The sequence below is a fragment of the Cervus canadensis genome, chromosome 9 (genome assembly GCF_019320065.1).
Source record: "Cervus canadensis isolate Bull #8, Minnesota chromosome 9, ASM1932006v1, whole genome shotgun sequence".
Classification (NCBI taxonomy): Eukaryota; Metazoa; Chordata; class Mammalia; order Artiodactyla; family Cervidae; genus Cervus; species Cervus canadensis.
Genome location: NC_057394.1, coordinates 36,473,929 through 36,495,925, shown reverse-complemented (window position 1 = coordinate 36,495,925; position 21,997 = coordinate 36,473,929). Strand labels below are relative to the sequence as shown.

At 36.6% G+C, this 21,997-nt stretch overlaps 1 protein-coding gene across 2 annotated transcripts in view; it reads left to right on the top strand.

Moving 5' to 3' along the window:
* The window catches only part of UCHL3 (ubiquitin C-terminal hydrolase L3), a 46,741-nt gene that overhangs the window by 24,463 nt on the left and 281 nt on the right, over positions 1–21,997 (top strand). The window contains exons 7-9 of one of the 2 annotated variants that reach the window (XM_043478057.1): positions 11,229–11,420; positions 16,256–16,331; positions 21,421–21,479. In XM_043478057.1, the coding sequence (XP_043333992.1) occupies positions 11,229–11,420; positions 16,256–16,331; positions 21,421–21,479 (327 nt within the window). The remainder of the gene's footprint in view (positions 1–11,228; positions 11,421–16,255; positions 16,332–21,420; positions 21,480–21,997) is intronic. The other variant, XM_043478058.1, reaches the window with a different exon arrangement.

Here is a 21,997-nt window from a genome sequence, read left to right as displayed (position 1 = left end):
AAAAAAAAAAGAATTTCTGGGACTTAGTCTGGTCAGCTAAACTATGGTAAGCTTGAGTTTAACGTAATATATGTAGGTCATTATATTGACAGAGATTTCTGACATGAAGAATTGTTAATGGAAGTGAGAAAATACAGTTGTTAAACCAGTAAGAGAAACAAATCTCTAAATAATATCTAGAAATCTGTGGGTATCTTGATTTATTAGGTGAGCAAAATGAAGACATTTGCCCTTTTCCATGGAACAAGTAGTCATATTTTGTGTATTTTGATATCTAGCCCATGTTTCACTTTGACTTCTTTGCCAACTGAACATGGATACTTTGTAGGAAATTTGCATCTTTTGCAATGAATCTAGTTAATCCTGTTTTAAATTTGTACCTCAAATTTAGTGTGATTCAATATATTACACTGAAATTTATTCAAGTCTACAGGAATCCCTTTGGAATTAATTTATAATTTTGATTCTAAACTTTTAAAGTTTTATATATGTGTACATACTCTCATACGCATATGGCCACCTTTGTAATTTTACTTATTTTCCTGGCATTTGACAGCCCTAGAGAAGTTCCTAATTTTTTTTTCCTTTCCGTGTGCCATTTTTTAGACTCAGTGGTGTCTTTAAAGCTGGAAAGGACATGTCCTATTCTGGAAATAAATTTAATTTCACGATTAAGTACATGTTTTATCAACAAGTCAATTAAAAGAGTGATTTAGTAGGTAGGTATTCACAACAAAAGATTCTCACCATGAGATACCTGGGGTTGCTGGAAACATTGGGAATCACTTTGGGATGTCACAGGATCAGTCGTGACTCTTCTTATGTCATTTATGGGTGAATACAATTAAAATTGACTGCTGACATGCGTATCATTTTCCAAGTATTCTCTTCAATCTCATTGCTTTTAAAAGTATGTCTGTCTTCTTATAACGATGGTTACCAGTTACTAAATACATCTTATGTGGTGGGCATTATATTCAGCGCTGTGTGAATCCTATTCTAATCTTCTCAGTTCCGAAAGTTAGATACTACCCCATTTTACAGACTGAAAGACTAAGAAATTATTAACTTGTCAAAGTCACACAGCTCATAAGTACTGCCCATGCTCTTAAGGCAACAAAATGTATTGGTGAATCAAAATTTGCTAAAAGAAACAAAAATAAAGTGAAGTTTTTAAAATTTTTAGTTTGTCCTAAAAGCAAGGGTAGATACAGCAAATAATACCACTGTGTAATGAATTATAAATGACTGCTCGGCATTGTGCCGAATACTTTGTTCTTTGTTGCCCTTATAGTTCAATTAGCTCTTAGTCAATAATAGATTTTTCCTTATGTTAAACCTAAAATCTTACCCATAAACCAACCAGTCTTTTGGTAATTATGTTATGTATATTTTGAAAAATAGTCATTAAAGTGTCTACCAACCAATGATCCCTTTATATTTAGGAAATTACATGGTTATAATGATATTTTTCTTAATAACAGGTTGCCCTTTTAAATGGGAAAACATTTTGGGAAATGTTTAAATGGGAAAACATTAAGCCAAAAATATATTTACTTTATTTTAACATTTTAGAATAATTTAGATTTAAGCACTTAAGATAAACTACCAGTTGATGTCTTATAGAGAATTAACATTAGTCCCACCCTCTGCCCCCTTTGTTAAAAGGTCCATATCATTTCTTTTTAGTGTTTATTGCATTTCTAATTCTTTAGTTATTATTAAGTACTTTAAAGAGTAATCTCTTTATTTTTCATACTGACAGAGACATGTATACTAACTGAAGGAAAAGTAATTTGACTTTTTAAATCACACACTCAAAAGAAAATCTTTTTATTAAAGGCTTGAAATATTTTTTAAGTCTCCATGGCATTTCTAATTTTGTGGTTATTAAACAGTTTATAGAGTAATTGACTCATTTTTTCATATACAAAATGACATACACATTAACTGTGAAGGGAGAGTAATCTGACCTTTTAAAACCCAGGTATTTTTTTGTTGTTGTTGTTGTTTTCTGAACTAGTTGTAAGTTTGAACTCCTTTTGCAAAATTCAGACATAAAGTGAAGAAAGTAGGGCAAACCACTAGACCATTCAGGTCTGACTTAAGTCAAATTCCTTACTATTACACAGTGGAAATGACAAAGAGATTTAAGGGATTAGATCTGATATGCCTGAAGAACTATGGACAGAGGTTCGTAACATTGTATAGGAGACAGTTATCAAGACCATCTCCAAGAAAAAGGAATACAAAAAGACAAAATGGTTGTCTGAGGAGCGCTTACAAATAGTTGAGAAAAGAAGAGAAGCTAAAGGCAAAGGAGAAAAGGAAAGATATACCCATCTGAATGCAGATTTCCAGAGAATAGCACAGAGAGATAAGAAAGCCTTCCTCAGTGATCAGTGCAAGGAAATAGAGGAAAACAATAGAATGGAAAAGACTAGAGATCTCTTCAAGAAAATTAGAGATACCAAGGGAACATTTCATGCACAGATGGGCACAATAAAGGACAGAAATGGTATGGACTGAAGAAGCAGAAGATGTTAAGAAGAGATGGCAAGAATACACAGAAGAACTATGCAAAAAGGCCTTCATGACCCGGATAACCACAACAGTGTGATCACTCACCTAGAGCCAGGCATCCTGGAATGTGAAGTCAGGTGGGCCTTAGGAAACATCACTACGAACAAAGCTAGTGGAGGTGATGGAATTCCAGTTGAGCTATCAAATCCTAAAAGATGATGCTGTGAAAAGTGCTGCACTCAATATGCCAGCAAATTTGGAAAACTCAGCAGTGGCCACAGGACTGGAAAAGGATTGGATTTCATTCCAACCCCAAAGAAAGGCAATGCCAAAGAATGTTCAAACTACTGCACAATTGCACTCATCTCACATGCTAGCAAAGTAATGCTCAAAAATTCTCCAAGCCAGGCTTCAACAGTACGTGAACTGTGAACTTCCAGATGTTCAGGCTGGATTTAGAAGAGGCAGAGGAACCAGAGATCAAATTGCCAACATCTGCTGGATGTTGAAAAAGCAAGAGAGTTCCAGAAAAACCTCTACTTCTGCTTTATTGACTACACCAAAGCCTTTGACTGTGTGGACCACAACAAATTATGGAAAATTCTTCAAGAGATGGAAATACCAGACCACCTTACCTGCCTCCTGAGAAATCTGTGTGCAGGTCAGGAAGCAACAGTTAGACCTGGACATGGAAAAACAGACTGGTTCCAAATTGGGAAAGGAGTACGTCAAGGCTGTATATTGTCACCCCGCTTATTTAACTTCTATGCAAAGTACCTTGTGCAAAATGTTGGGCTGAGTGAAGCACAAGCAGGAATCAAGACTGCCAGGAAAAATATCAGTAACCTCAGATACGCAGATGACACCACCCTAATAGTAGAAAGTGAAGAGGAACTAAAGAGCCTCTTGATGAAAATGAAAGAGGAGAGTGAAAAGGATGGCTTAAAACTCAACATTCAGAAACCTAAGATCATGGCATCTGGTCCCATCACTTCATAGCAAATAGATGGGGAAACAATGGAACCAGTGAGAAGACTATTTTCTTTGGTTCCAAAATCACTGCAGATGGTGACTGCAGCCATGAAATTAAAAGATGCTTGCTCCTTGGAAGAAAAGCTATGACCAACCTAGACAGCATATTGAAAAGCAGAGACATTACTCTGCCAACAAAGGTCTGTCTTGTCACAGCTATGGATTTTCCAGTAGTCATGTATAGGTGTGAGAGTTGGACCATAAAGAAAGCTGAGTGCTGAAGAATTGATGCTTTTGAACTGTGGTGTTGGAGAAGACTCTTGAGAGTCCCTTGGACTGCAAGGTGGTCCAACCAGTCCATCCTAAAGGAGATCAGTCCTGAATATTCATTGGAAGGACTGATGCTGAAGCTGAAACTCCAGTAGTTTGCCCACCTGATGTGAAGAACTGACTTATTTGAAAAGACCCTGATGCTGGGAAAGATTGAAGGCAGAAGAAGGGAGCGACAGAGGATAAAATAGTTGGATGGCATCACTGGCTCAATGGACATGAGTTTGAGCAGGCTTTGGCAGTTGGTGATGGACAGAGAAGCTTTGCATGCTGCAGTCCATGGGGTCGCAAAGAGTAGGACACGACTGAGCGGCTGAACTGAACTCTGAGTTTGAAAATAGAAAGATTTGAGCCATTGATTGGGAATATAGATAGAGATAGTAATAGGTTTGCCTCTATGAATAAGGTACTTGGCAGTTGACAGGTGGGTGGATTTGTGTATGATGAAAACACTGAAATTGGAGTCAAGAGTCATAGGTTCTGCCTCTACATTTGGTCACTACTTACATGCTTTGGGCAAGTCAGCTGAGCCCTTGTGCCTCTGAAAAGTGCTAACACGGTCATGATGCTTGTGGACTGTATCCAAATAGCTAACTGTAATTTTTTTAAAAACTCCGAGGGTTAAGTCATAATCAGAATGGTTTAAAAAAAAAAAAAAATCTCAAAATGAAAGTCTATACCTAATTCCTTTATGCAGAAATGGTTAAACTCAGAATTCTTTCTGAAGAACAAAGCATTTAATTCCTAGGGTTTCTGAAAAGACTATTCTGGGATTTTCCAAACTGTAATGAAGAGATAGATTTATATTGCATGGGCAGTGGTATGTATGAAGTCATATTGTATTGTTGCAAACCCCCACAGTAAGCAGAGGGGGCATGGGTTCAGTGTTAATGTTCTGGCAGACATTGATATTATTAGTAATTCTAATGAAGTACATAATTTTTAACAATTTCAGATTCTTCTACTAGAACTGAAAAACTGAGTAAATGAGTTCTTTATTCAGGTGCTCCAGAAAGTGAGCTCTTGATTAAAATCTTGAGAAAGACTCAAGAATAAGTTGTCAGTATCTGATCTTTTCCAATTAGTATGGAAAGGAAATTGGATATTTATTCTGAAGATTCTGCTCACAGTTTAAATTTTCATATTTGAAAGCAAAGCTCACTTAGCTGTCAATGCAGTTGCTTAAGTAACTAATACTACAGTGTAAAAGTTGGTGAATATGTCTTTAATCTTTGTAATTCTAAGAGAGAGCCTATGAAGTTTAAGATGCCGTAATAACATTCTTCATATCAAAGTCTTTTCATCTCTTAAAATAATATTACTTGAAAGTCCTTTCTGAATTATCATATAAACTTTTCATTGGAATTGAAAGTATTTATGATGTACACTGTTATGTCTGTATTATGAGTTAAATTATCTTTATAAATTGTGCAGTTGGAGAAAATGTGTATATATTGTGTTCCTATAGCTTTAGGCAGTAGGAATAAGTATGAGTAAAAATTTTAAATTATTGGTTCTAATGCTTAACATCTCAACATAGTCATTTACTTACAAAAACAATATTTAGTATGCTAGCAATATGACAGTGGATAAAAGATTTTCCTAAGTGCATTACAAAGCAGTTACAAGTAAGACAGTCATAATATAGTAAGTATTTGATACTGTAGAATACTTGCCAAGTAGAAATACATGCATACACTCATGAACTTTGGTGTATGAAACTTATTCAGGAGGTTGTGCTTTTGAACATATCCTATCTTTTTTTCATTCCTTTCCCTTGTAAATGGTAAACATGATGAACAAAAACGGCTAAAATTACCCATAGATAATCTGATCGTGTTTGGGAAAAAATAGTATCTTCATCTTTATTGTTTTTTAACAGTTTTTCTTTTAAAAAAAAAAAAAAAAAACACACATTGTTTAACACTGGCTCTTAGCTGTGACACATGGGATATAGTTCCTTGACCAGGGATTGAATCTGAGCCCCTGCATTGGGAGCACGGAGTCTTAACCACTGGATGACCAAGGAAGTTTCCCTTAACAGTTTTTTTTTTTTTTAAGATAATTTTATTTATTTATTTATTTTTGGCTGTCCTGGGTCTTTGTTGCAGCACAAGCTTTTCTCTATTTGCAGTGAGCAGGGGCTACTCTTTAGTTGCAGTGTGCGGGCTTCTCATTGCAGTGGCTTCTCTGGTTGTGGAGTCCGGGCTTTAGGGCACACAGGCTTCAGTTGCGGCTCCCAGGCTCTAGAACACAGGCTCAATAGTTGTGGTGTACAAGTTTAGTTGCCCCAAGGCTTAGGGGGTATTCCTGGGTCAGGGATTGAATCCATATCCCCTGCTTTGGCAGGCAGATTCTTTACCATTGAGCCACCAGGGAAGCACATATGTTCATCTTTAAATAGAAATGATCGTAATCTCTACCTTAGTGGGATCATTGTAAGAATCTATATAGAACATTTAGTATGCAGTGGTAAGCGCTCAGTGTTAGCTGTTAATATTGTTGACTAACGACCATATGAACTAGTGTGACTATTTACTACTGCGTGTGCTTAGTCACACAGTCGTGTCCAACTCTCTGCAGCCTCTGTAGCCCGCCAAGCTCCTCTGTCCACGGGATTTTCCAGGCAAGAATCCTGGAAGGTGTTGGCATTTCCTACTCCAGGGATCTTCCTGACCCAGGGATTGAACCTGTGTCTCTTGTGTCTGCTGCATTTGAGGTGGATTCTTTATGATTAGTGCCACCTGGTAAGCAGTTTAATATGTTAAAGGCTCAAGTAGAAAAGGTAGACAGTATGTACCAACAGATAGGGAATATCAGCAGAGCTGGAAACTATAAGAAAGAATCGAGTGGAAATCTAGAAATGAAAAGCACAATACCAGAGACAAAGAATGCCTTTAATGGGTTTGCCAATAGACTCAACAAAGTAGAAAAAAAGATGTGAACTAAATGTGAAAATAAATTATGAAATTTCTACTTTATTGACTATGCCAAAGTGTTTGTGTGGATCACAACAAACTGTGGAAAATTCTGAAAGAGATGGGAATACCAGACCACCTGACCTGCCTCTTGAGAAATCTGTATGCAGGTCTGGAAGCAACAGTTAGAACCGGACATGGAACAACAGACTGGTATCAAATAGGAAAAGGAGTACGTCAAGGCTGTATATTGTCACCCTGCTTGTTTAACTTATATGCAGAGTACATCATGAGAAACGCTGGGCTGGATGAAGCACAAGTTGGAATCAAGATTGCCGGGAGAAATATCAATAACCTCAGATATGCAGATGACGCCACTCTTATGGCAGAAAGTGAAGAAGAATTAAAGAGCCTCTTGACTAAAGTGAAAGGGGAGAGTGAAAAAGTTGGCTTAAAGCTCAACATTCAGAAAACTAAGATCATGGCATCAGGTCCCATCACTTCATGGCAGATAGATGGGGAAACAGTGGAAATAGTGAGAAGACTTTATTTTGGGGGGCTCCAAAATCACTGCAGTTGGTGACTGCAGCCATGAAATTAAAAGATGCTTGCTCCTTGGAAGGTAAGAAGCCAGAATTGAAAGAGACACATGTACTCCAGTATTCATTGCAGCACTGTTTATAATAGCCAGGACATGGAAGCAACCTAGATGTCCATCAGCAGACGAATGGATAAGAAAGCTGTGGTACATATACACAATGGAATATTACTTAGCCATTAAAAAGAATACATTTGAATCCGTTCTAATGAGGTGAATGAAACTGGAGCCTATCATACAGAGTGAAGTAAGCCAGAAAGATAAAGACCAATACAGTATACCAACGCATATATATGGAATTTAGAAAGATGGTTACGATAACCCTGTATGCGAGACAGCAAAAGAGACACAGATGCATAGAACAGTCTTTTGGACTCTGTGGGAGAGGGTGAGGGCAGGACGATATGGAAGAATGGCGCTGAATCATATAAGTTATCACATGTGAAACAAATCGCCAGTCCATGTTTGATGCATGATACAGGATGCTCGGGGCTGGTACACTGGGATGACCCAGAGGGATGGGGTGGGGAGGGAGGTGGGAGGGGGGGTCAGGATGGGGAACACATGTACACCTGTGGCGGATTCATGTCAATGTTTGGCAAAACCAATACAATATTGTAAAGTAAAAAAAGAAAACTGAGATTTTAAAAAAAATTACACAAAAAATGTTTTCTAACCACAGTGGAATTAAACTAGAGATAAATAGCAACAAAAAGTATCTGGGAAGTTCCCAAATATTTAGAAATTAAACAGCACATTTCCAAGTAGCTCATAGATCAAAGAGGAAGTCACCAAGACAAATAGAAAACATATTAAAAATATTACTTTAATTGAATTATAGTTGATTTATGATGTTGTGTTAGTTTCTGGTATACATCAAAGTGGTCCAGTTACACATATTTTTTTTTCAAACTATTTTCCATTGTGGTTTATTACAGAATACTGAGTAGGGTTCCCTGTGCTCTCCAACAGGATCTTGCTGTTTATCTTTTTTATATGTAGTGTCTGTATTTATATGTAGTATTTTATAGTTCATGTCTGCCAATTCCAAACTCCTGATTTATCCCTCCCCACTTTGGTAACCATAAATTTATTTTCTAGAAAACACTTTGAGTGAAAACAAGTTAAATATATTAATTTGCAAGTTACAGCTAAAGCAGGAATTAGAGAAGAATCTATAACATTAAGTACTTACAGTAGGAAAGAAAAGGCAGGGGTTAGAGAAAAGTCTATAGCAGTAAATGCTTATAGAAGAAAAGAAAAAGTCTTCAAGTCAGTTTTTACCTTAAGGTAGCAGAAAAAAAAAAAGCAACTTAAACCTAAAGCATGCAAAAGGAAGAAATAATTGAAAGTGAAAATCAGTAAAATTCATTATTCTAGAGGTCCTGTAGCCAATGCAGTAAGGCAAGAAAAAGAAATAAAGGACATATGGATTGGAAAGGAAGAAACAGATATCTGTATTCACAGAGAGCATGAATTTTTATGTGAAAAATGGGGGAAGGGTTTGTGTGTTAATGTCATAAAAGATCAAGGCTATTGGAGCTGCCTCCTTAAAGAATACTAACAAGACATGAGAAATTCCAGTACCTGCTCCCAGATTTGATCCTGAAGAAAAATGCTGCAAAGGACATGAATGGATCAACTGACAAAATTAAAATATGGATGGAAGGTTCAGTTCAGTTCAGTTCAGTCACTGGAAGGTTAGACCAAAGTCTAATGTGACACCGAACTTAAATCCATCCTAACACAGCTCATATCTATATGAAATTTTGCAGATGATAACTGCTGTTACATAAAAGTATTTCAGGGTAAAAGACCATGATATATGTAACTTACCCTCAAATGGTGCAGGAAAGAAAAAGAACTGTGTAGAGAGACAGGAAGAGAGAGTGTAGGTACAGATGGTAAAGGAAATTGGGATAAAATGTCATAGGTAAATCTAGGTGTTTCCTGTGTACTCTTTTTATTTTTATGAAACTGAAAGTGTTAGTCGTTCAGTCGTGTCCAACTCTTTGTGACCCCATGGACTGTAGCCTGCCAGGCTAATCTTTCCATGGGATTCTCCAGGCAAGAACACTGGAGTGGGTTCCTGTGCCTTCCTCCAGGGGATCTTCCCAACCCAGGGCTTGAACCTGTGTCTCCTGCACTGCGGACAGATTCTTTTCTGTCTGAGCTACCACATTAAGCACTCAATAAATACTAGGGATGCAGCCCATTGTGTGTGCAGCCAGCTGTCTGGCCCTCTGTGTTGCGCTCAGACTATGTGAGTGAGAGCAGACACTTTATTATATACACTTTTGTTCCCATGAAGAGCCAAGAAAAGCATTCGTTTGTGTTTTTCTAACTGATTGATTATTATTATGAGCAGCTAAAGTGTTCACAAACAAATATAAAACCCTCATCACAATGATAGCTTTCAGTTGTTGTATTGTTTACATAGATCAAAAGTGCTCAGTCGGATCATAGAATTTTCAGGGTTGAAAGAATCTTAGAAATCATTCAGGGAAAACCCCTTCATTTTCCTTAAGAGAATAAGTTGTGGTTAGTGAAACCCATTATCACTAAGCCAGGATTTATACCACTACTCTTTTTACTTCTCACTATGGTTGTTAATGACTATAACTTTATCACACTGCTTTAAACTTAGTTTCATGTACTGGTATCATTTATTGGAGGTGACAGTTGTCAAATTATCATTTGGATTACCATGAATAAGTTAGTTACTATTCAGCATGTACATTTCATGGGAAACCCTTGGGTCAGATTGCCTTTTGTGGTACAGTAGTGTTTGGTAGGATGACTCCCAAAAATCTAACTTTAAGAGGATTACATCTCTTGTGGAAGCTAGTCTAATAATTTAGTATTAAAATCTTTTTCTTAGCCACTTAAGTTATACACCCTGGTGATTAAGATCATTGGATTATAGAACCAGATTTCCTGTGTTTGAATCCCAGCCCTGCTACTTCCTGGCAGTGTGACCTGGGTTATGTTACTTCACCTCTTTGTCCTGATTCTTCTTTTGTAAAATGAAAATAATTACAACTATCTCATGGGTTACTGGGAGTTTAAATGAATTCATGTAAAGTGCTTAGAAGGATGCTTGGCACAAAATAAACGATGCATATTTTAATATTAAAGTGAAGTCGCTCAGCCATGTCTGACTCTTTGCGACCCCATGGACTGTAGCCTACCAGGCTCCTCCATCCATGGGATTTTTCAGGCAAGAGTACTGGAGTGGGTTGCCATTTCCTTCTCCAGGGGATCTTCCTAACCCAGGGATTGAACCCAGGTCTCCCACATTATAGGCAGATGCTTTACTATCTGAGCCACCAGAGAAGTCCTAATAACTAAAAGATGGCTAATAAGCCATGATAGTTTCCATTTAACTTGTCAGCATAAGTAAGAGGATAATTTATGCGTAGCATCCTGTTTCTGAGGGATTTTGAAGTGACTTTTTTTCTTATCACTTATTCCTTCTAAGAAAATCTTTTTACCAGTGCCTATCACCATGCAGTCTTCTTTAACACGTAATTCTTTGTATGTGTTACATGTTTTGTGTGTGTGTTCTTTTTTAAAAGAATTCGCTGTAATAATTCCATATTAGTGGCTTTTAAGTAATTCCATGAATCTGTGCTATACAAATGAGGATATGTAAATATTTTAGATGTGCATTTAATAGAAGCTGTGGAATATAACCTGATACTGTGGTTATGTATTTCCACTTTATATGCCTTTAATTAATGTTCATTTACGATCCTTTTCTAGATTATGATTGGTTAAAAGTACTGGACCATATAAATCGAAGTATGACCATACGTTGCTTTTAAGAATAACTGATCTCCCAGTAACGTGGTCTAAGTAAAATGTTCTCTTTTTTAATTATGTAGTCCTCCTCGCCATCCTCATCACAGCCTCATTCTAGCCACTGCAGAACGAAGGCCTCATCATTGTGTCACCATGCATCCCTGCCCTGGGTCAAACGTAACCATGTAGGCCCTGCAAAGGCTACCAGTCCATCTCTCCGTCTTCGTCGCTGGCGACCCTTCTTACGTCTACCACCTTTGGGTCTCCATTCTGTTGTAAGTGTAGTCAATCTTCCATCTCTTCTTCCAGTGACAAGGGGTAGTCCATTTTTTCCCTTAAATTTCTTCAGTCTTCAGAGTGCTTTTCTCTTGGTTCATCAGCCATTAGCTTTTTCTCCCCTGATAAGATTGCAAGCATACCTCTATGCTTTGCAGTTCAGCTTGACTTTCACCAGCGCCTTGGTGAACATCCATCTTTCCACTCCATATCCTGCCAACATAAAGGTCCCTGTCTTTTGATGAGTGCTGATCGACACTCATGATAATGTTTAAGTTCCTGTCAGTTGTTCAGGTGAATATGTATTCTCTTACCCTTCATCTTTCCAGTTTCATTTAGTTGACTCAGGTCAACAAATGCTGTGTGCCTTCTGCGTTCCTTGCCATCTCTTACTTTATTTTTTTTTTCATGTTTCTGAACATGACTTTAGTCTCTTGTCATGCTCTGGGGTTACTTTTACTTACTCTGTCCTTAATCTAATCCTTCATGGTGTAGGGTGTTCATCTAAACTATTTTATTCCCTGAGGTGGCTCAGGTACTTGGTTTAATCTTGATCCAATCTTCCCTGCCTGTTCAGTTTCTGAAGATCTTTTCTCAAGCAGGAGATGAAGATTTTCTCCTTGTGAATTGATACAGGATTCCCACAAATTTCACAATTTCTCTTTCTGAAGTTGGTAATGTTAGCAAACTTAAAAAGTACATTTGTTCTTGTAATTGTGCTAATTACCTTAAATGTTGAGGTTGATGATGGAATTCTAGTAATTCTCATAATTGAAATAAAATGCAGGATTGGCAACTATAGCTCTTGTCTTTCTGATGTTTTAGAAAATGGTAATGATTGCTGTTTGGCAGAGCCTACCTAGAAATGCTACATCTGAAAGACTTGGTGTATGCCATACATTTATAAGAAACTTAACACTTGAGGAAATCATTGTGACTTTTGAAGCCAGAGGAAGTCTGATTACACATACTTTAATGCTTAAAAAAATTAAAAATTGGTGTCAAACATTCTTTCCTTCTGCTTATTTACTGTTTTAGAGCTATTCCTATAAAGTGGAGTCTTGGCACTTTTCGTTAAGCATCTTCCATCAGATACCAGTATGGTCACCAAAATAGCCTTTCATCAGCAGACCGGTGTCTCTCTATTTCATTATCCTCATTGGGTCACAAACATGCATTTGTCATTTTTATTTATTTATCCACCTGATATTTATTGCTTTCTTACCGTGCCATACACTGGCACAATAGGAAGGGATACAAGTGAATCAGATGATCAGAGTAAAACCCTAATTTATAAATTCTTACTTCGGCACAATTGATTCTAAATAGGAATGAATTCCTTTGTACTTAAAAATATTCTAAATATCAATGAACATGTCAAAAAAATTGACATTTCCAGTTTTATATTTTTATGTAATATTAATGTTTGCTCCATATTAATCACTGTTTTGTAACTTCATAAGTGTTTTCATAGCCTAGTGACTAAGAACGTGTATTCTAGAATGACATTGCCTGGACTTGAAACCAGATTCTATCACTTACTAGCTTTGTGACCTAGAGCATGTTACTTAATGCTTCTGTGTGTCTATTGAGAGTACAGTGGGTGTAACTATATTACCTACCTCATAGGGCCTATGTGACAATGAGTGCAGTGGGTGTAACTATATTACCTACCTCATAGGGTCCATATGACTATTAATTGGTCAGTTCTTATAAAGTGCTTAGAACAATATCTGGTATATATTTAGTACTACAATTATAAATTAAATTTAAGCTATTTCTTATAATTTGAAATTTCTATTTAGTTTTTTAAATTTCTATTTAGTATTTAATTTTCTATCTAATTGACTTGTCACATCACTTTTTGATTCTTCATGGTAGTAAGAAGTGTGTTCTAAATTAAGAAACTTTGTAAAAATAATATATAAAAATGTAGGCAAAGATTATCTAATCTGGAATTTGTTTTTTACTGATTGTTCTTGCTTCTAGTGGAGTAATGCTTAAGCAATTGGATAAGTATAGATTTCAGACCCTGATTAATTGAAGCTGACCAAAGGAAAAGGCTTGTAATAGGTACTGAGGTTTTGTGGAAAGGGTAGAAGTTTTGAGCATTTCTTATCTTTTATAATGGTTTGAAGACTTTTCATACCTTCTTTAGCAGTTTGGATTTTTAGTATGCACTTTTGGATAAAAGGTACAATGACTCACAATTTTGAGTCACTTAGATTTAGTGATTTCTTACATTTGTGATAATGTAGTGTTAATATTATAATAATATATAATGTTTATAGGGCATATAACAGTTAACAAAGTACTTTCATCAATTTCATTTAAACCTGAAAATGGGTAAAAAACCCAGTACTCAGGGGGTTGAGTACATAGTCAGGTCTCTGATTCCAGTTGCATTATTATCTCTAGCACAGTGTATTTACTGACAAAATGTGAAAAACAGAAGCTATTATATGAGATATTATTCTTAAGAGATGGTGTAAAAATAAGTGATAATTTTTAAAAACATAATAGCTTAAAGGTTTAAAATACTTGATGTCCTATTGGAGAATTGCATCTTAAAAGGAGTAAATCAAGCCCCTTTCCTGGGGCTTGATTGTATAAGGAATTCTTTCTAGTGTTTTATATAGAATTGAATTCATAGTTTGTAGAATTGCCTAGATTTAGCCTTGAAAAATTGGGTTCTGTCTGGTCATTGCTAAAATGGGGGTACTAGGTTTGAGGGATCACTAAAATTTTTGATTCTCTGACCAGTAAAATAAGGGAACTCATTATTACTATCTAAGTGTTTGGAGAAATACCATGTTCAAGAGGGATTAGTCTTTTTTAAGATGGCGGAGAATACTGGGAAACATTTTTTGCCTCAGCAGGCGGGATAATTCTGACAAAACTGTCCAAATGGAAATGACTACCTGAAAACCTAGTGGCAGGTCCCTGTTGTGGGCGGGGCCGCCACGAATGGGGTTGCAGTCCAGAGCAGCCTAGTGTCAGAACAACAGTGATCCTGCATGACTGTGGTTCCTACCAACGGTGGGATTCTTTAGCTCTCGGTCAAGTTTAAGAAGAGCTAGTTTGCCACAGCTGGAGAAGGCAATGACAACCCACTCCAGTACTCTTTTGCCTGGAAAACCCCATGGCTTCATTCACTTCGTGGGGTCGCTAGGAGTCGGACACGACTGAGCAACGTTACTTTCACTTTTCACTTTCATGCATTGGAGAAGGAAATGGCAACCCACTCCAGTGTTCTTGCCTGGAGAATCTCAGGGACAGTGGAGCCTGGTGGGCTGCCGTCTATGGGGTCGCACAGAGTCGGACACGACTGAAGCGACTTAGCAGCAACTGCAGCAGCAGTTTGCGACAACAGTGTATGTTGTGTTACACCCATTTGCAATTTGAGGGAAGTAATCTCTGAAGAATAATGTGAGCTTAGATGAGTCACTATCTGTAAATATTTTTAGAAGCATCCAGTAAATCCATGGTGGTTTACCAGGTGACTCAGTGGCAAAGAATCCACCTGTCAATTCAAAAGTCACAGGAGATGTGGGTTCGATCCCTGGGTTGGGAAAATTGCCTGGAGGAGGAATTGGCAACCCATTCCAGTATTCTTGCCTGGAAAATCTCATGGACAGAGGAGCCCGACAAGTCACAGTCCATGGAGTCACAGAGTTAGACACGACTAAGTACCCACCCAGTAAATCCAGGATAGCGGTGTTTATTCTGTACCTTTCAATTTCTTTATCTGAAAACTTTGTATTACTTAAAACTTAAAATTATATAATTATTTGAGGGTGAAAAAATAAAAATTTGAGTTAACAAAGTTAGCAGAAGTTAACTTTGCCTTGTTGTTCAGTCATTGTGTCCGACTCTTTGCAGCCCTATGGACTGCAGCACGCCAGACTTCCCTGTCCTTCACTGTCTCCTGGAGTTTGCTCAAACTCATGTCCATTGAGTTGGTGATACCATCCAACCATCTCATCCTTTCTCATCCCCTTCTCCTCCTGTCTTTAATCTTTCCAAGTATCAGGGTGTTTCCAACGAGTCTACTGTTCACATCAGGTGGCCAAAGTATCAGAGCCTCAGCTTCAGCATCAGTCCTATACTTTGTGTTGCTTACTGGATATTAAATGATATGAGATATAATTTGATTTCTGCCTCTTTAAAACTTTTACCTCTAAAATTTGTACTTGCATTTAGCAGTGATTATATTTCATTTCAAACCAGTTAGATTTTTGAATCTAGGATGAATACACTTTTTGAATCTAGGATGAATAAAAAATACTCTTAAGTCTATATTGCATTATTCAAAAAATGAGATTATTAAGGTTAAATCATTAAGGGAAAAAACTTACTTTCTTGATGTCTTAAAATTTAACTTGAAAAGAGTTTCTTTAACTCATTTTATGCTATTTAACTTCTAAAAATTTTATTCGAATTTCAAAAATTAGACAAATTAGTTCATGAATTCATAACATTTAGCAAATATACATTGTACGTCTACTGTGTACCAGGCATTGTGCTAGGGGCTGAAGCTTTCCAAAGTGAATAGGACCTTAGGTTTTTAGGTCAGTTGAGATTAAGAGAGATGTAGTTTTCAGTGTCATTTTCAGAGATGTAGAGTCAGTGTTTTCCTTGTTGATGGGTGAACACATTTGTTATAAATATAGGCATGTTCACTCTCTGTCCACCGTATCAAAGACTAAGCCTTGAATCATATTGTTAATAAATGTTTTTTCATGTCATTTTATGTTATTTAGATGTGTTTACATGTAAGTTGATTGATTTGTTTTGACTACTAACATACATACTATGTATTTTCCCCTCCTAGGCACCAAATATAGATGAAAAAGTAGATCTTCATTTTATTGCATTAGTTCATGTAGATGGGCATCTCTATGAATTAGGTAAGAACTATTTTAATTTATCCTGGGGAGAAAAGTAGTAAATGGGAAAATCTGTATTTATGAAAACATGACTGTTGATATTTATTTTGTTCACTTAAATTGATTACCTTACAGCACTGAGCTGGCATAATAACAGTTTTCCATTTAAGATTTCTTACTAGAAAAAGCAAAAATGTTTTGTTGTTTAAGTAACTTATTAATATAATTCAAGAATGCTTGCAACCACCTTTGCAAAACAGGCAAGTAAAAATTATTATAGGAAACTCGTATAATCACTTCAGAATTCTTTACTAAATTTTTGAATTGGTTGTCAGCAGCATCTTGGATGACCATTAAAATTAGTTTCTTGATCCTGAAACTAGTTTTAAAACATAGTTTATTATTCATAATGATTAGTGTTTGTGTTCAACAGGGAGTATCACTAGTTTTCAAGCTTTTGTAACATCCTTTTGTATCACATCTGATTTTTCAAAAGACTTTACAGGACTCTGTGTTTTCTGGCAACTGTTCCTATAGGCATGTGCCAAAGTCCCCATGATTAATTACTTGGTATTGGCCTATACTTGCGTTTATCTTTTAGAAGTTTAACTCTCAGTGGACTACTTCAGGGACTATTCGGAGGAGATTCTTCTAATTTTAATAGGGTCATTCAACCATAATAAGCTTGTTATGATTCTTTCATAATACAGTACTTATGAGCCCTCTATGAAAACTTCTTAGATTAGAAAAAAGACCAAATAAAGAAAATAAAAGAGTGAAGTCCTTTTCAGTTTCTAGATACCATGATTTTTAGTTCTCTTCTCATTTGCTGTTAAATATTAACTTTACACTTTCACACTTTCCTTTTCTTTAACTTATTTAAAGACAGAAAAGTTCAGAAAGGACTCTGAGTGTGACTGTAAATGTGATCTGTAAAATTTAGATGGATTCTATATTTGGAATGCAGCAACAGAATCATGTACTTTATTTAAAAGAAGGGGTCTGTTAAAGGGGACAAGGAAAGGAAAGGAGTGTACAACCCTGCGGACCGTCGACAGTAGTAGTGATTTGAGTAGGAATCAGGCTAAGATGAAGTCACTGTCATGGGATTATATAACAGACCTGCGGGGCAACTTAGAAGGTATGCTTTCTTAATTCAGCCTCTGGAACTTACATAGAGATAAGATGTAATAGGAATTGGGGATTTCAAATATCCGATTGCTGGAAGCTAGTTTTCTCTTAAAGAGTAACTAGTAGGGCTTCCCTGGTGTCTCAGTGGTAAAGAATGCACCTGCCAGTGCAGAAGACACAGGTTCCATTCCTCATCTGGGGAGATACCACATGACACAGATCAGCTAAGCCCATGCACCCCAACTATTGAGCCTGTGCTCTCAAGCTCGGGAGCCACAACTGTTGCGCCCATGTGCTGCAACTACTAAAGTCCTAGTATCCTAGAGCCTCTGCTCTTCACCAAGAGAAACTGCACCACAGCTAGAGAGGAGCCCTTGCTTGCCACAACTAGAGAAGCACAGCAGTGAAGACCCAGCACACACACACAAAAAAAGACCCAGCACAGCCAAAAGAAATAAGAAGTGTGTGTGTGTGTGTGTGTGTATTTTTAAAGAATAACTGGTAGAAGTGGAGGTCTAAAGAGATCACTGAGACTGATCAGACACATTCTCACAGATTTAGGAAAGGCCAGAGGAGTGATAAATATGACCCATAACCAGAGATTATAAAAATGTAATGGTGACTTTCAGAATGGGAGGCTTAATAATAGAACAAACAACAGTAAAAGATACTTAGAGGAAAAAAATCTGTGATTATCTCGGTGGGAAGGAATACGTTGTCTGAAAACCCAGTTTGACTGATGAGCTGGCTCTCTGAGCTCAGAGGCTAAAGGGCAGTGGAAGGAAAGACATATATCAGGGGTTGGCTACATGTGCAGAAATGGTTCTCTTTTGTAGCACGCCAAGATCAACATGAAAGGATCTTGAAACTGGCTTGATGTAAGAACATCAGAAAAGAAAGGAACTACTAAGGTCTTGTTTGGTTCAAGTATTCTTTCGCAGGAAGAATGATCAATGTGGCTGATAGAGAATTAGAGCCCTTTGGGAATTACATTCTTTAAATGAGTTTAAAAGAATTTCCAAGTTCTAAAGAATAGCAGGAATCTTTGAGATGTCATAGAGGATAGGGATAAATATTAATACAAGACAGATGAAGATGGACAGTTACTGACTCATTGCAAGGGGAATTGGTGGTATCCCTGATGCAAATTCCTAATTTAAAAGGAACATTGAACAAGAGAAGTATTGAGTTAGTTCTTAGAAAATAGTGGTTAAGAGAACAGCATATGGTTTTTAAGGAAAAAATTATTTCTGAATACCTTTAATTTTTAAAATAAGACTGCATGATTATAGACATGGTACAGGTGAATTTCTGCAGGACCATTATGTAACAGAGGGTAGTGGTAGCCTTTAATATGTCCATTCTGTACCTAATTGTAAGGTTAACTAATGGAAGGGACTGAGTCATTCATGTTTCTTTTATTACCCCTTCCTTGTCCATAGGGCTTCAAGTAGTTCCTGGCATATGTCCTTTTAACTTGTCCCTGTCATTCTTTGAGCTCTTTCTAACTTTGTAGTGGAACAGCGTTTCCTGGCTCATCTTTTATTTTCCGTGCCTAAGCCCTGGGTTCAGCTCCTTCTGCAAGGAGCCCTGGTTCTTTCTGTTGGCAGGTGATGATTAGAACCAAGACCTGGGCACTCCGCCTGCTCATGGTGATTAAGATGCTGTGACTTTTAGGCTTTCTCAGAGGACAGAGCTAGGAAATACTTGTATGTATGATATAAATAGACACCCATATGTGAATAAGAATATACATGGACACACAATCAATTAGTTACATGTTTCTCTATATTAAAGAGCATTTATTTACATCCACATTTCTAATTCTAAGCTAATATTATACATTTTGTGCTAGTGTTACCATATTTGTGACTTCCTTTCCTGAGCAGGGGAAATCTAGCTCTCATTGTCCTTTATGTATTTTCTGACTTACGCCTTCCCTGATATATAAACAAGCTCTTGGCTGCTCAGCCTAAAGCTCCGTTCCAGATACACTGCTTCCCGCCCCCACCTGGCCCCTGATCCTGGCCTGGCCCAGAGAAATAGCCAGAGCTCTCCCAAGTGTGTAGCTGCCTTCTTCCTGGCATTGTGCAGATTCCAGCTGCCTCGGCCTCCTTGAACTCTGCTCCCCTCAAACTCTGCCCTCTTTTTCTTTGGTCTCCTAATTAAGGTGGCTGTAGGCTGCTTGGGTCTCCCTCCCTCTGCCAGTTCTCTCACTGGCAGAGAACCAGTATTATTGTTAGGCTTACCTAACAGTTCTGAGTGACATATTTCCCAGTCTGTAATACAGCCATTTCAGGTATTTTGTCCAGGTCTTTAGTTGTTTTCAATGGAAAGCCTAGTCCAGTACATTATTTCATCCTGGCTGGAGAAGGAGTTTACCTAACTGTTACTCCTCAGCCTCCCACAATGAAGATAAGAATCTCTTTCCTTTGTCCCTCTCTTGAGCTACTTCTGTCTCCCAATCACAAAATACATACTTACTTTTTCCTGTTGTTACAGTTGTTTAGATTCTTTTTTTTTAATATATAGACTTTATTGAAGTATACTTCAATATACTTACAGTGTATTGCCTTACAGTGTATTGCCTTACAGTGTTTCAGGTGATTCAGTTATACACATACACATATATTATTTTTTAGATTATTTTTCATTGTAGGTTATTACAAGATGTTGACTATAGATCCCTGTTTTATACAGTATATAATTGTTTAGATTTTTATGACTACAGAAATGTTATTCTCAGATGAGCCATAGTTAATGTACTTTTTCACTTTTTTATTTCTCTGGATTTAATAACTGTCCTGTTTTGCTTTTTGGTTTGTTTGGTTCATTTTCACTCATATTTTTCTTTAAATGTAGTGTCTTTTAGTCCAGGTCTATCACTGTGCATGCATATTGATTCAAAAATTTTTATTATGTTTAGAAGCCATGAAATTATAGGGGGGATTGTGTTTTATGGCTTGAACTTGAAGTGCCACTTATAAAACATCTGAAATTATAGACTTGGATATAGAGTATCAGTTAACTTTGGGTTTGCATGAGTTTATGTAATTCTGAACTTTTTAATTTTTTTCATAGTGTTGAAAAAGTACTACTTTATTCAAGGTGATAATGCTCTTGGTGTTCAATAAAATAATCCTAGGTTATTGAGATTGTTGTTCTGTGTTCTTACTTTGGTACATGGTTAGTAGTAGTAATATATAAACCTTGCAGTAGTTCCCTTTCATTGGTATAAATGTCAGTTGTACTTAGGAGCCTTTATCAGAAGGCTTTAAAGTGAAGAAAGAAATTTTTTATATTTCCTTTTTTAAAAAAATATTTATTTGGCTATGCCAGATCTTTAGTTGCAGCATATGAACTCTTGGTTGCAACTTGTGGGATCTAGTTCCCTGACCAGGGATCAAACCCAGGTCTCCTGAACTGGGAGTATGGAGAGTTAGCCACTGTACCACCAGGGAAGTCCTGAAATTTCTTATATTTCTGATGGTTGTAATTTTTTAAAAGCTGACATTTTGTCTTGCATATTCTTTTTTGGAAATTAAAGCCAATAGTGTTTATTTCTAATAGCATCTGTTTAGGAAGTTAATTTAGATATTCAAACGTGTAAGCAAAGTTCTAAATAACCGTTAGTGTTAAAAATATTCACATGTAGCACTTTTAAAGGGTTTGTTCTAGGATATATTATTTTACCTTTTAACTTTTGCCTCACTATGGGAAGAGGAAAATGGGAGTTGAAAGTACTAATACATTATCCTGTCATTCTTAATTAGTGGAGACTAAAGAAATAGCACAACTGAATAGAATATGTGATTCTTGAATAGATCCCACATAGAACAAAACAGCATGAATAAAGGATATTTCTGGGTCAACTGGAAAAATTTCTAAATGAAATAAATGTCATTAATTGTTTATATTATTAAAAAAGCATATTATCCTATACAAACAACTAACCATTCACCTGTTTATTTTTCCACAGATGGACGGAAACCATTTCCAATTAACCATGGGGAAACTAGTGATGAAACTTTATTAGAGGTAACAGTAAAACCTGTTGGCCCACCTTCAGTTTATTAATATTCTTGTTACCTTTAAAACATCTCTAAAGAGAACTGGTTAACTTTTCTCTGTATATCTTCTTGTCCTGGCTTTCTGGAAAAAAATCCAAAAAGAAAAATTTGAACTAGTGTTAAAAATCTACAGCCAATGAAAGAGGTTTGGAGAACTCTTGGTGTAAACAAGTATCAAATTTGAAAACAAACAGTTGCACATCGTATCCCATGTTTCATTAAATCCAAGGTACCATCATTTGTTTCTTGATTTTAAAGATTTTAAAATTTATGAACAAATAGTAAGGCTTAGAATCAATGAAACATGTAATTTTCAGGTTAAAAGCTTCTTTAAAGCCTTTTAAGAAAGAACACTTAGCATATTTCTTTGTACTAAGCAAGTTAGGCCACCAGCTATTCACTTTTCTGGTGTCCTCTGAGTTATTTTGCATTTGAGAGAAGAAGTCTGCAGCATAAAATTACTATGAATTAGGAAGCTATGAAGCA